This window comes from Corapipo altera, unplaced genomic scaffold (genome assembly GCF_003945725.1).
Source record: "Corapipo altera isolate COAL_440 unplaced genomic scaffold, ASM394572v1 75, whole genome shotgun sequence".
In the NCBI taxonomy this organism is placed as follows: Eukaryota; Metazoa; Chordata; class Aves; order Passeriformes; family Pipridae; genus Corapipo; species Corapipo altera.
In genome coordinates, this window is record NW_020884887.1 from 14,920,397 (window position 1) to 14,935,508 (window position 15,112).

The 15,112-nt window shown below is 49.3% G+C and overlaps 1 protein-coding gene across 1 annotated transcript in view; it reads left to right on the forward strand.

Annotated features, from left to right (window-relative positions):
• PDLIM4 (PDZ and LIM domain 4) overlaps positions 1-15,112 on the forward strand; it is a 43,624-nt gene that overhangs the window by 22,638 nt on the left and 5,874 nt on the right. The window contains exons 4-5 of the mRNA XM_027643660.1: positions 11,215-11,393; positions 13,663-13,820. Coding sequence (XP_027499461.1) covers positions 11,215-11,393; positions 13,663-13,820 — 337 coding nt within the window. The remainder of the gene's footprint in view (positions 1-11,214; positions 11,394-13,662; positions 13,821-15,112) is intronic.

Below are 15,112 nucleotides of genomic sequence, written 5' to 3' on the forward strand. Positions count from 1 at the left end.
CCCATGTGCAGGTTCTCCTGGTTTAGCTCAACTGCTCCTTTCTAGAGGGGTTTTTGAATGTCCTGACAAGGGTCCCAGGGTGCCCCTGCTGCCCTCCCTTGGCTCAGTCCAGAAGGAACATGAGAGCTGCAAGGGTGGAAAGAGGGGGAATGGTGCTACAGGGTGTGGTGTCTCCTTCAGTGAGGAGCAGGGAGAGAGCACTGGCAGCACAGACCCCACCAAGCCATGTGGATGGGGTGAGGTCCTCCAAAACCCATGAGAAGTGGACTCAAGCCTGAGGCCATTGAGTCAGTTGGCCATTCCAGCCCTGTGGGATTTGCAAATGTTCTGTATTCCTGCCCAGGGACAGAGGGCAGAGGCACAGCACGACTGCAGGGCCAGCAAACCCACCCCGGTACCACACACCAGCAACACGTGGGTCTGTTTGTCTTTCCTGCCCTGAGTGACAGCACAGGCTGATCTGTGAGCCTGGGCTTTGGGTTCTGGCCACCTTTGCTTCATTCATCAATTACAGCCATCTTTTCTGACAGATATTTTTTCTTAATAGACTTTAATGTGCCCAAACCCTATGAATAATATTAAATGAGGAACAAATGTGCAGCAGTTCCACTGCCAGATACAACATTTCTGAGGTTTAATGCAGATTGGATTTGAATCTGACTATTAATATATGTTACATATGTATCTTTTTAAAAATTAGACAGTTATATGAAATATAATGAGGGGGTAGGGATGGATTATCCTCAATCCAGACCTACACTGAAAATATATGTCTGGAGAGTGGGTGAGTAAAGCAGATGTGTTTGTGGTAGGCACTGAGAGAGGTGTGTGAACAAGGGGACACAGGTACAGGCAGCAGCTCTTGCCCTCTTTTTCAGTGCCTGTATCCCTACATACTCTTGTTTAATGGCCTTTTGGGTTTCCCAGAGAGGAGGTGGAGGAGGTGCCATGCACACATTGCTGTGATTGCACCCAAGATGTGCTGATTGACTCTTCTCCCTCCCCAAACCAGCTGTGGCTCATGCTGATGGCTCAGGACACGTGCCAGAGCTGTGCTCTGGTGTTCTCTGACCTGCATGATGCTGAGGGGGACCATCAGCACCCCAGAGAACCAACCCTGGCCCCTGGCATCCCTTCCCCATCGTTGTGGAGCTCACTGTCTTGGAGCTGGTTGCTCCCTGGTTGTGGAGCAGGACGGGGTGACCCAGGGCTGTCCCAGGCTGTGTTCACTCAGCCCCTCCAGCAAAGGGGAAAGAAAAATCTCATTGGAAAGCAATAACTTGGCTCAAAATGTGCAACCTTTAGGTGCACTTCCTCACATCTGGAAAAAAGCAATCTGCTTTGAAAGGCAGGGGAAAAAAATGTGCTGGAATTCTGCTTTCAAATCACAAAAAGAGGTTTGGGGTTGTCCTTGAAAAGGGTTTTGAGAGTTTTACCCAAAATGGCCTTTGCAGTAATGTGGAGCACATGTCCTTCCTTCCTCCAGGTTTTACTCTATCAACTTTTTCATCATTCTGGGCAAAGATGTCTTGGAAGTCTTTTGACTTGTGACTACAGTAATTCTTGCTGGAGGCCCCAAAACATGTGACATAAGCAGAATGCCTCAGTCTGAGCGATTTGTAGAGAGGCTGTATTTCTATTACTAGATTTTCATTTATTTAGGTGTAATCTCTGTCTTGAAGGCAGAGAGACTTGCAATTGTCTTCTGTGCAAGGCAACTTGGAAGGTATGGAGTTGCTGTGAGCTCTCCTCTCCCCTCTTTCTAAATCTGTTGTGGTTTCTCTGTTGAGCTTTGTGGAAAATCCCTACTCAGAGACCAAGAATGTAATCAATCCTCCTTGTTAAAACTTTGATTAATGCTGTGACTGCAGGGAATAGCTGCCCCCACAACTGAAGAAGCTGGAAATGGAGACCTGCTTGTTCACAATTAGCAGGAACAACACTGAGCAGGATGAGTGAGTCACTTTTGGGAAATAACATTTTTTTTAAAGAGCAGACTTTGATTATCAGTTGGTTTCACTGGGCAAGTCTGTCCTTAACAGCAAGGATCTATAGAGGAGACCAGAAATGAGTGATATTCAGACTTGCATCCTAAAGAATGCAGGGCTGCATGCCTGTTGGACCTGGAGGTGGGTGGATGTTGGACCTGGGGGATGCTGGGGCAGCTCAGAGCTCTGCAGCCAGCAGTCAGCATTCCCCTCCTGCAGACATGACATCACTGCTGACGTGCTGGGATCCCCGGGCTCCCTTTGCACGGTGTTGGTGTTGTTGTGGGCACTGGCCCAACCACTCCTCCATGGCAGACAGAGGCAGTGGGAGCACCCATCCATAAGTTTCTGGAGATCCCACTGGTTTTGGCTTCCTGTAGCACGAGCTCTCTAGTCAAAATACTGCCATGTGGTGCTAATCAAAGGAGAGGATGTTTGTTTTCTTGACCGTTTCCCAAACTGCCAGAATTGGCAGCTTTCTGGCCCAGGGGGGCTGGAAACATGGGCTTTGGGCTGTGGGGACTGTGTCAGTGCTAATTGACAGTAGATCAAGTGTCTGGATGGGAGAATAATTGCAGCAGAAATTAAATTGGCAGCACGTAGCCAGAGCTGGAATAGGATGTGAGTCCTCCCAGACCTGGACGCTTGGGTGCAATAACTGTGTGAGGTGAAAGGCTGGGTTTCCTCTGGCAGCACAGACAGGGAGAGGCACTTCCTGCAGGCACTCAGTTGGGAATGGCATCCCAGTGCTACCCTGCTGGCAGAGCAGCCCCCATGTCATTCTCAGGGGAGGGATGAGGACAGTGGGTCTGTGTTCCTGGTCCCCCTTGCCTTGTCCTCCCTTATGCTGCCCCCTGAGCAGCAGCTTCCCCAGCCTGACCATCCAGCTGAGGTGAGCTCTGGGCAGAGCTGATCTGTCCACAGTGGCAGGGGGTTTGCACAGGAAGGATGAGAAGGCTGTTTTTCCTATAATGTGTTATTCTGTGCTTGGCACCAGAGTCTCAGTGCACAGAGATCCGTGTTAGCTTGCCCTAAGGCAGCAGCTTGCCATGGGAAAATGCCAGCCAGGATGGGGTGGAGAGGGGCAACTGGGACTAGCTTGGGTCTGCTGTAGCTGTTTGAGCACCCTGATCCAGGCAGAGCAGGGAACCCAATGCTATGTGTGAGCCAGGCCAGTGGAAGTGTGAACACAAGTGTGGTTTGCTCTGTTTGCTCTGGGTGGACTCAGGGCTGTGTGGCTGCAACACTGAGGACCTGCTGCCTCCTGTTGCACGTGGCCTCCACCCAGTGTGGGCTCTGCAGCATCATTCCTGTGACTTCTCGCACCAGCCCTGGCCTCACACACAGTATCAGTCCACTGCACTGCTTCTAATTAAATAAATAAAATCACATGTGGGCTTTGGGGGAGTCTGAGCCTCTGCTGTCTCAGCTCTGGGCACCTGGAGACAGCAGTGGTGTCCCATAGTGGAGCAGGGAGGGCAGTTTGGTGCTCACTTGTCCCTAGGCACTGTTTTTAACAGCTTGAAAAATGTCTTAAATATGCTCATATTTGTTTTTTGGTCTCAATAGTTTATCATTACTTTGTTTTACTGAGGGTGAATGTCTCTTCATTTAATTAACTGAGTAATGGAGTTAGTTTTAAGTTAAATTAATTAAATGTAGTATTTGCTTTAAGTTCTCCATGGGTTGCTGCTGTGCAGGGAATTTCCATGTACTTCTTTGCAAAAGCCTGGCACGGGCAGTGCTGATTTTTGTGATGAACTGGGGGTTAAAGCCTCCTCGCTGGAGAGGTGGAATTTCCTTTCTCGAGGCTCCTGGCCTTCCTTCCTCCCTCCCCTGGTCACAGGGTGGGCTGGGCAGTGGCTGCTCCCAGGAAAGCTGCCTCTGGGACCCCCGATCCCAACCGGGCACCGACCGGGCTGTCCCGGCGGGAGGAGGGAAAATGTTTGCCTCAAATGTTTGCCTCGTGCTTTGGGGAAAACAAAGGATGAGCTCATGCCCTGGCACGAGCCCGGGTTCCCGTCCATGGGAACTCCCAGCACGTTGTCTGAGGACTGATTTAATGCTGATTTAATAGCAGAAACATGCTGGGTCCTGACCGGCGCTGTGGGCGCCTCAGCTGTGAGTGTTTCACACCCAAATATCGGGGGTTTATACACCACCAAAAAACACTGGTCTAATTTACTGGGTGAAGAGGTTACACACACCTTGCTGTGCACTTGTGTTTATTTTTTCCTGTGGTATAATATTGAATCATTTGAAAGCAAAGGGATTTTCTCAGTACCACTGTGACATCTTGAGCTGTCGTAGCTGTAACCTGTTTTGTGAAATTCTCTGTGTGTCTCTTACATAAAATCAGCATCTTTAAGTGAGCTCTGGTAACCCTGGTGTATAAAAGAGGCAAAAACAATCTTGGGATAAAAGGGGGGAAAATGGGAATGGAGACTTCAAAACAGTGTTTTCTTCTGTCCAGGTAACTTGAATAGTTTTTTCTCATTGAGGGTGCATAGGAGCAATACTGAAATGGTGACAATGGGAGCTGGTTTAGGAGAGAGCAAAATGCTGTTGGATAAAGCACTAACACAGACATGCTGTGTTATTTTACTTGATAACATCAGTTTCAGTGATGACTCCTTAACACAGGTAAGGAAACTGCTGCCTGTGTGCTCAGAAGTGCTGAGTGTTTGAAAGCACAGGTGCAGCTCAGCTCTTATGCATCAGGAAAAACAACTTACCCCATTTCATTTTTCCTTGTTTCTCACTTAAGAGGCATTAATGTCTCTTGGAGGTTGCTTGTGTGACCTGCTGGGGTGAGGGCATGTGGAGAGAGCCATCCCCAGTGGGGCAGGGGGGATCCTGGAGGGATGTCCATCATGGTCCCTCAGGATGGTCAGGCTGCAGCAGCTGCTCCCAGAGAGGCCTGGGGAAGCCTGAGACATGTTCTTGAATCTAACAGAATTTACCATTTTTGTTAATGAGTAAAAGCAAAAGGTTGGGGCATTACAAAAAAAAATATTATTCTATTGCTTTTGCTGTGTTTTCTTATGTACCTTACCCTGGCTTTTACAGAAGGAGATGTTCAGATAAGCCACGTTGATGAAGTAGGCACCTTTTGGTTTTAAAAATGTAATATCTCTGTAGCCTGAAGCTTAACTTGTTGCCAGTGATGCTTTTAGCTTCAATTAGCTCCTAGTAGTGGTCATGAAAAGAACATCAGAATGTGTGACATGATAATACCTGAAAATGCAACAATTCCCCAGCTGGGAGAGAGGAGAGAGACAACAAGCTGGAAAGGATGAAATCAGGACATGGTCAGTGTTAAGCTCACCAGGTTTGTCCTTTAAGCCAAACACCAGATGGTGAGAAAAGTGATTCCATGGAAGCGTGGACTGAAATGGGAACAGCAGCATCTCTGGGAGGAGGGGAGCAGGCAGGAGGGCGGGTGGTTACTTGTTGTGATGGTTTGGGGTTTTTTTTCCATCTGTAGGGGATGTTTTCTGTCAGGGGGGAGCTGATCCAACAGCAGTCTGGGCATGGCAGGGCAACTTGAGGCTGAGCCCTGGCAGGAGCATCAGCCCAACACCTGCACTGAGCAATGCCCTCCTGTTCCCAGGCTTGGAAGGTGACCTGAACACCGGGAATAGGGGAATAGAGGGAAAGTCCTCTGCAGGGTTTAGACTGTTGTTGAGCTTAGCTCTAGAGAGGTAATCCGCTGGCAGGAGCCTGCTGCTGCTGGAGAAAGGAGGAAATTTTAAGGCTTTTCTACAGGGACATTTGTACAAAGCTCTCCTGTGTCTGCTGGTTAAACACCCCTCTCCTCCTGATGGTAGAAACATGCCCTCTGCACTGCAGCAGTGAGAGAAATGGAAACACATTTTCATCTTGACGGTCTTGGGGAACTTTATTCCGTTGCTGCAAATTTTTAAGGGACCATTGGGAGCCAGGTGGCTTAAGGGATAAAGCTGTGACATTGCAGCTCAAGTCCCTCCTGAGCTCTTTAATTTGCACAAGGGCTGTGGCTTCTCCCAGGGGGTGAAGCTGTTCCCTGGAGCCCTGGGAGGCAGCAGCCTTTGGAGCCTTGCTGGTGGCCACCAGTGTGGCTGTTCCAAGGTGGAGAAATGTTACTGCTCTTTGATTGTGACAGGTTGTGCCTGGGTTAGATGTGTGCTGGCCTTGTGCTGCACAGTGTCACAGAATGGTCTGGATGGGGGAGGGACCTTAAAGATCACCCAGTCCCACCCCCTGCCATGGGCAGGGACACCTTCCACTATCCCAGGTTGCTCCAAGCCCTGTCCAACCTGGCCTTGGACACTCCCAGGGATGGGGCAGCCACAGCTTCTCTGGGTAACCTGTGCCAGGGCCTCCCCACCCTCCCAGGGAATCCTTCCCAATATCCCACCTATCCCTGCCCTCCTTCAGCATGAGGCCATTCCCCTCATCCTGTCACTCCATGCCTTGAGCAGTCCAGCCTGTCCTGGGGCTGTGGCTGGGCTGGGGCTCCCCCAGGCTCCAGGCTGGGTCCTGTGTCAGGTGAGCATTGTCTGCGGCCTTTTTACGGAAGACCATCGGATTTTAGGGTTTGTTCTCTTACTGAAATCTGAAAAATTAATTTGGTGTTTCGCTGATGACTGTGAAAGGAGTGTAGTGAGGAGAACGTGATGCATAAAGTTTTCCTTCAGACTTTCCTTTCAGACTGTGGGATACGCTGAAAGGGGAACTTGGCAGAATATTCCAAATCTGTCTCATAAAATAACCCACACACTCTGTTTATCCAGCCACAGCAAACTACACCTGACCTTTTTTCTTATCTTTTAATCTTCTGAACTGAGCTAAATAATGGGATTGTACTTACTAGAGCTTTTAAAAGTTAGATTGAAGCCTGCTTAGTCTGTAAAAGCAGCATTATACACAGGGCATCTGAACTGTGCTGATGGGGAAAAATGTGTTAAACTGAGTGTAGCTTTTAAAATTTATCCTTTTCCTCCAGCTTTGGGGCAGCCTTGAATGTAAGGGCTCCCTGTGGGACTTCTTTCGAGGCTGTTGTTGGAGAACTGATCCTGCTCCCGTGGCCATTGGCCACAGTGTAAATCTGTTATTTGCATTGAAATTAAATCTGTGCTGCCTGTCCCGTACACCTCCACTGTGGGGTAATAATAAGATTTCCATTTCTGAGACTTTTGAATCAGTTTATCAGAGACAAAGCAGTGTCCTTGCTGTTGAAAATCTGGGGGAAGGAGAGGAGGGGCTGCTGCATTGCAGTTGTCTTCAGTGCAGAGTCTAAGTTTCAGCCTGAGGTTGTCAGGATGTGTCTTCAGGCTTAATTGCTTGCCACATTTGTATGAAAGGGGACTTGGAATAATGAAGGCAGTAAAATTTCATCTACAAAAAGCCCTCTGCCAGGAGAGGTCAGAATCAATTTGGGCCCAATTACCGAGGCTTGGAGCAAGGGAGAAAGAAGCCAAATGCTGGTGAGGAGCTGGAGCTCTTGAGCATTGCCATTGCTGGATGATGGACACAGGTCACCAAGCAGGGTCACAAAAGACACCTCTTCCAGGTGACTGCATGGCTGAAGGATGCTTTGACCTCCTGGTGCACAAATAGAAACCCTTGTGTCTCTAATTCAGCATTTTGGCAGCCAGCGTGTAGCTGACTCCGACTGATTGTGTTCTGGTTTTGGGAGGAGGGTGGGTCTGAGGAACATCAAACAGAAAGCTGCTTTGGGCTGAGCCAAGTCTTAATGGCCTTCAGCTCTATTTGAGTCTGACGTGGCGTGTGTTTCTGACAGGGAACAGGGCTGGCACTTGGGATTAGGAAGTTAAACATGGTGCAGGGGATCCCAGAGCTGCTGCTGGTCCTGGCCAGGCAGATCTCCCCCCAGCACTGCACCAGTGGGCAGGTGGAGGCTGGATTTGGGGCTCAGAGGTGCAATTTTGGAGGTGTTTTTGGCTCTGCAGCTAGTGGGTCTGCTCCCAAGGAAGGCTTCTTAAGAGACACCAAAACTATCAAAGCCCTTCCAAATCATGCCAAGGGTGTCGGGGCTTGTGTGGAGGTTGTAGGAGACGATGCTGGCCTCTCAAATTAGCAATCCTCTGTTTTAATCTCTGTCTGGAAAAAGGAAATCATCTTGTTTGTACTTCTGGTCTTTTAAGAGTCTAATTTATAACACACCGAAGTGAATGAACTGTTGAATGCTTTGAATCAGAACATGAAGTCTGATGTTCTCTAAAGCTCTATTTAAAACCCGTCATCTCTAGAGCTAAAGACTTGCAGTTAAAAAAAAATGGAAGGACAAATTGGACATTTTGCAAAATGTCCAAAAAAACCCAGGCAAGCTTGAGAAAACAAATTGGAAGTTTCTGGTTTGTAGGCTAAAAGGGTTCTCCATGGTGAAACTCCACAGGCTGGCTCTTGGGAAGGGTTTGCAAACTCTCTTAGTTTAATAAAGGCCATAAAAAGCAGGAAGAAAAGCCAGCAGAGAAAAGCAAATTAGGTCCCAAGGGGAGGAAACTTTAACTGATCTTGAACTGGAGAACTGGAAAGAAATCCACCTGGTTCTGGGTTTCTGAGGGTGAACGTGCGACTGTTTTGCACGAGGAGAAGCCTCACAGAGGTCTCGGAGCCTTTGAGGAAGAGCAGACTGAGCTCTGGCCTGGGAGCAGCTTTTTGTGCAGCAGGAAAGTTGTGCAGCAGAGCAAAGGGGAGCACAGGGAGGCACAAAGGGCTCTTGGAGGGTCTGTGCTTCCCACAGCACCAGTGGCTGCCCCAGCACAAAGCTCGGCTCTCCAAAGCCTGCACAGAGTGGAGGGAAAGGACTGAGGAGCTTCATGTCCGTGGTCTTGGTCTGGGAGGTGTTGAGGAGCCCATTGATCCCTGCGGATGCTGCTGGGTCACCTGGGGCTTTGTAACAGGGCTGAGCAGAGCAAAGAGGAGCTGCCACCAGCACGAGCATCCTCCTCCCAGGGGCACAGGGAGCTTCTGGCAGCTGGGGGCATGGAGCAGCTCAGCAGTGCAGGAAGGGCTCTGCTTCCTCCTGCTCCCACCCCTGGGCTCCCATGCCTTTTGGAGAGTGCCCAACCAATAAGTTTTAGCTTTATAGCAACAGTTGGTCTGGTTGAACAAGTTGCTGAGCTCAACAGGGACGAAGGGACGACGCTTTACAAACTGCCTTGGATTAAAGCAATCCATGGAGATGATGGTCTGTAGGCCCTTTGATGGAGGAGGTTTCTATTCCAGAAACAGCTGCCAGTCACATGGTCCCCAGCCAAGGGTCTGGATGGCCCCAGTGTGGGGGAGCCCAGGAGGTCAGAGGAGAGAAGAGGACCCTGCCCTCTCCTCCAGCATCCGTGGACCGAGTGTGAATCTGAACCCCAGGCCACAGATAATTAAAGATAGTGGTTTTCTAAAAGCATCACTCCATAGCTCTCAATGCTGTGAGCCACATGGGCTGTTACCTTTTTCCCCCCAAATGTTTATGATCCTTCTTTTCCTCTCTGCTTCATGGTCGAGAGCGTTTTCTTTATTTCCCTTGAAATAATAATGTAAATCTGGGAATTGGAAACCCATAGCCTGCTTGTATATATTTTTTTTAAAGAACATAAATTGGGGAACTGTTAAAATTATATTATTCCTGGCAGCAAAATTCCTTTTTTAATAGACAATTTGAAGTTATTATGTTGGAAGCAGTTTTCCCCACGTGTGTGTGCGTGCATGGTGTGGAGGGAACTGTGCCAAGAGGGCTCCAGGCAGCTTCTGAGGCAGTGGAAGTGCTGGGAGCTGGGGGCTGCAGTTTTTCAGCTGATGGTAGAAGAAACCCTCGAAGGTTCCATCTTACAGTTCTTAATTAAGCCTGGTTTTAGCAATGGGCGTTTTGCCTTGGGAAGAACTGAAGCATTGGACTGTCAGGATCTTTTTCTAGCAGGATCTGGTTTTTATTTCTCTTAGCTGTTCATTTTTACAAGGTTTGGGAGCACCAGCGTGTTCTCCTATGCACCAGTGATAGACATTTGTTTCCAATTAGTATTTATTGGATTATTTTAGTCAAAAGTAAGCTTTGTATCAGAGCCCCACAATATGCACTTTGTTATTTGTTCACAGGATGGTGTTTTCTTTTCCTGGTTTTTCATCAGCTTCAGTCTACTGAAAAGCTGGTGTGAGGCAGCTTGGCTGGGGACCTGCCCTGGAACAGATTAAACCAGATTAAACAGATTCCAGCCTCTTACACAGCGTCTGTGTCTTCCATTGGTACAGGCATGTTTCTGACTCACATGGCTGCAAACAGCAGTCAACATGTGTCCAGAGGCTGTGTCCAGCTTTCTGCTGCTTTTCCCAGTTGCTGGAATTAGCTGATCTTCCCAGACTGAGTCTTTGCAGGTAAAGCCTGGCTCAGGTGGCTCGTGGTGACATTAGCAGCAGGTACTGGTGGGTTTATGGGTGTGCACAGGGCTGACTAACAGCCTTGTGCACTCCCATGTAGGTGGAATTCCATATATGTGCGAAAACACATAGGTAATATTTTACATGGGTAAAATAATATGGAAAATTTTTGATTTAATGTCATCTGAGTTCCCAACTCAAGGTCATATGACAAAAAGATTTCCATAGTTTGCCTTGGGACTTCAAAAGCAAACGGAAATACGAATGCCCAGCGAGACCCTTGACTGATGTGTTTCTCACCCTGTAAATGACTGATCTTGTTTGGGGAGAAAACCCCCCACAATGAACATGGATCTTTGTGGTCAAGGGTAGCTGCAAGTGAAAATCCCAGGACTGGTCCCTTGGCTTCAGGTGTTGCCCAACGTGCACGTGGAGCTGCCGAGCTCGGGCTTATCCTGTTTTGCTGATGGAAGTGGGAGCGATGGCCCTGAAGTGGGGAGCACAGCAAGTGTCCTGGGAGTGATGGAAGCAGAGAAATGAGAAGCAGACTCACAGCCTTTCTTTTGAGGAAATAACAAATACGCTCGTACAGGAGAATAAATGCAGGATATTTGGCAGCGGCTCACGGTGGAGAAACAGTAAAATGCATTTGGTTGGGGACCGAGGGGAGCTGTGTAGATTCAGCACGATTTAACTGCAGGTCAAGCCTGAGTTTTTCTTTTCCTGCTGCACATCTCTGTTTTCCACAGCACGTGTAAAATGCTGTTACTGCGAACCACGCGTCCCAGCGCGGCCTCTCCGTGCACATCACACGCTGTAAATCTCAGGATTTTCTGGTTTTCCTCTCTTCCAGGACAATGGCCCTGCCCAGAGCAGGAGGTCGGTGCCCCCCGGGGCTGGGGGCAGCCCCCTGGACAAGCAGCAGGTGCTGAACGTGCAGCACCACCAGCCCCCCCGGCTCTACCCCAACAGCGGCCCCGAGTCGGGGCTCCCGGCCCAGCTGGGCGGGCTCCACATCTCTGCTGCACACAGGTAGGACAGGGCAGGGCTCACACTCTGCCTGCACTGCTGCTCCTGCCAGCCTGGCTTGGGGGGTGCACGGGGGCTGTGGTGTTCCTGGAGCTCCAGAGTGTGTGGAATCTTAGAACCATTTCGGTTGGAAAGACCTCCAAGATCAGGTCCAGGCGTTGACCTGACACTGCCAAGGCCAAGATGCTGGGCTGGGCTCCTGCCCCGTTAGTCAGGGGTGGGTGGGTTGTCCAGCCCTGGCACAGGCTGCTGAGGACAGTGGTGGAGTCCCCAGCCCTGGTGGGATTTAACAGATGTGTGGATCTGGCACTTGGTGGTGGGTTTGTGGTGCTGGGGTTAACAGCTGGACTCGATGACCTTGGGCTTTTCCCACCTAAACAGTTCTATGATTCTGTGAGTGTCACAGACATTAATATCCTGGTTTTTTTGAAGTGTATATCCGGGACAGGATGGAGGGTGCTGCCCTCCTAGGAGTGGGGATCACCCTGCTGCAGACCCAGGAGCAAACACCTGCCCTGGGAGCTGGAGGTATCCACCAAAAAAAATGAACCCCAGTAACTGGGATGTTTATAAATGTAAGATCTGCTCAGTGCAGCTGTCCAGGAGGTTGGGGAATAAATAATGCTCCTAGGAAAGAAAATGCTTTTGCATAGCCAAGAACGGTTTGGTTGGATAACTCAGACTTTGAGACAGGCCAGGTTGTGGGCTGGGATGCTTTTGTATGGATTATATGGATGCTGATTTATGTTCCACCAAACTGGCAAAAATCCTGCAAGAAAGCAATGTCTGTATCACAGAGGAAGAGCAAAGAGAGTTTCTTTTCAGCTTGGGAACTCTGTGTCTGCACAAATTCATGTTTCAGTGATGCTGCAAGCCAGCTTATTCCCTGTGCTGCTCCAGGGAAGTTAATGAAGTTGGAAAGAGAGAGAGAACTGCACAAAAAATACGGAGAACAAAATCTGGTGTTACCTGTGTGAGAGCCAAAAGCCAGGAGATTCACTTGGGTCTTGGAGCAGAATTGGGGCAGGAGTGTGTTCTCTTTGAATTGGTGCTTGGTGAGGCTGAGCTGGCCAAACCTGCCCCTTTTCACTGAAAATGTGTGAACTGATGTGGGAGAGGGCTCCAGCAGGGCAGGCAGGCACTTGGGGCCCTCCTGAAGGCTTGGGCTGGCCAGGTCTCACAGGGCTGGATCCATGGCTCAGCCAGGATGGCCCTCACGTCCCACAGGGAGCAGGATTGCTAGGGAGTCACTACTAGAAAATGGAGCTCTGACCTTTCTTTGAAAGTGACTTTTGTTGGGCTTTTTTTTCCTCTTTGTTTGTTTGAAAGTGAATGTTATTTCTTTTGTTTATTTGTTTAAGCTGGCATGAATATAATACTGGTGGAGAAAATGAGCCAGATGATAGCTAAAATATGTGAAGCTGATGGAGTTCAGGGCTCTTGCTATTTTTATTGGGTTTATAATGACCTTGATGACCTCCTCTGTAAAAAGGAAAAGGAGCCCCTTCCCCTGGAGCTGTGCTGTGCACTGAGGCCTCTGGAGCACAACAGCACTTGGACTCAGCTCTCCTCAGCAGGACTTTTAAATATTTTTTATTCCAACTATGCTTTTCATGCTTTGATGTATTGAATGAACTGGAATAATGGTTTAAATTGCTGTTTGTTGTCCGTGTATCCCAACTATGCCATGTACAGACCAGGAGCAGCTTTGGGTCAAGATGCTGGAGGGCAGAGGGGGGTCACGGGGCTCCTCCTGTGTCCCCCCCACTGGTGGGGTGGTTTTCTCCGTTGAGCTGTGGGCTCTGTTTCTGTACCCACAGAAACACCAGATTCCCAGGAGGCACCTGTGGGTGCTGAAGGGCTTTGCTGCCGTGCCTGGCACACACTCTCTGGATGTCCTAACAAGGGCTGAGTGCATCTCCTGGCCCTACATAGTTAATGAAATGCATGTTTTACCCATTCTTTCAGTAAATGCCATGGGTGGCAGAGCAATTTACAGTGTTTGCAAGCAGCTGCCCTCTTTCCTGAAGGCATCTGGTAACTGGGCCAGCTCTTGCTGTGTTGCTCAATTGGAGCCCAACGGGGAACAAGTTTAATCTCCCTGGTTCAGTGGCTCTTCCTGGGCCAGACATCCCTCCAGGCAGGGAAACACATGGGAACAGAGGTGCTTCATTGAATCTGTGGGAATGTGGAGGTTCCAATACCGCCCTGATGAGCTGACAGGAGCTGTTTCTATTTGACTTGAGCCTTTCTTTTCTTTGCTTTAAAACAGCATTGACCCCGTGAAGTCTCTCCCACGGAACAGAAATGGGATTGATGTGGAGTCAGATGTCTACAAGATGCTCCAGGACTATGAAAAGCCCGTCTCAGAGCCAAAGCAGTCTGGATCCTTCCGATACTTACAGGGCATGTTGGAGGCTGGCGAGAACGGTGAGGAGGTTGGCACCCAAGTGCCCTGTAAGGGGGGACCACCGGGGTGGCAGCTTTCAAACTAGGGTTTCACATACTCAGGCTTACCAAGTTGTGTGGCTGACTCGAGCACCGTGTGAAAGCTGGATTTGCAACCAGTGTGGCAGCTGTTTCTCTGCGATGGTTTATGAGACACGATGGCCTGAAGCAGTTGTGTAAGATCACCCTCGGAGAACTGGGTCTGGTTAAGTAAATGGCATTTGCATAAGGACGTGGGATGGTCCTCAGCAAGGCAGGGATAGAGATCAGGAGCTCTTGGCTCACTTTTCAGGTCTGTCACAGCTTCCTGCCCGTGTCGTTAACACATTAAATAATAAGATCCCCAAACTATACATTTCAGTTTCTTTTATTTGCCTTTCAACCTTAAGTCCATTGGGGCTTTTATGTTCAAATTTTCAGGCTTTGCTTTACGATCATTAGGGCAAGACTCTTCTTTCTGCTTCCTTCCAGGAGCCTCATACCCCAATCATGTGAATCCAGGAACTTAGATTTTATGGGAAAATACCAACTGCTGCAAATCTCATTATGAAGCTGTGAGAGGTAGCGAGCTGGGCTTTTGCACTTTGGTTTCTGTGTGTATAAAGTGATGAAGTCTGTTCTTTGACTAGAGGGATGTTGGTTCTTGCTTCACAAGAAGCACAATTGCAGATAATTTCTGAGCACCGTGGGTTTCCACCAGTACTGGTTTTCTCAGTGGGACTGAGGCATAGCTGCAAAGCATGAGAGGGATCAGCCTTGGAAGCACTGGGTGTACCTTTACAGTATATTTAATATTAATATTCCAGCCCCTGGACTGGCAGGAAAACTGATGTTAAATACATGCTCCAGTTGGACTTTCAAGTCCTTCACCAAGAGCAAGGACGAGTCTGCTGCTCCCCCAGGTCTCCTCATTAGGAAGAAGCAAATGGGAAGTGACTGTGTTAATCCCAGTTAGTAACACTGCTGCCTTCCTCCCTTCTCTGTGCCAGGGAAAGGGAACAAAATTGAAGCTTTACTGTTTTGCTCCTGCCTTCCCCTGCATCCTGCAGCCCTGGGCTGGCAGCAACCCAGTGCTGAGGGGAGGGGAGAAAGAAAAGGCTGTGGGCTGGGGGAACGGAGGACAAAGAGGTGCCAAGACAGTCCCCACATCCTGGGACTGTCCCAGCCAGTCCTGGCTGTCTGCTCATCCCAGCCCTCTCTTGGCACCAGCCCATCCCCAGTGCAGCACTGCTGTCGGGTACCAGCCAGCCCGGGACAGGCTGGGGCAGTCACTG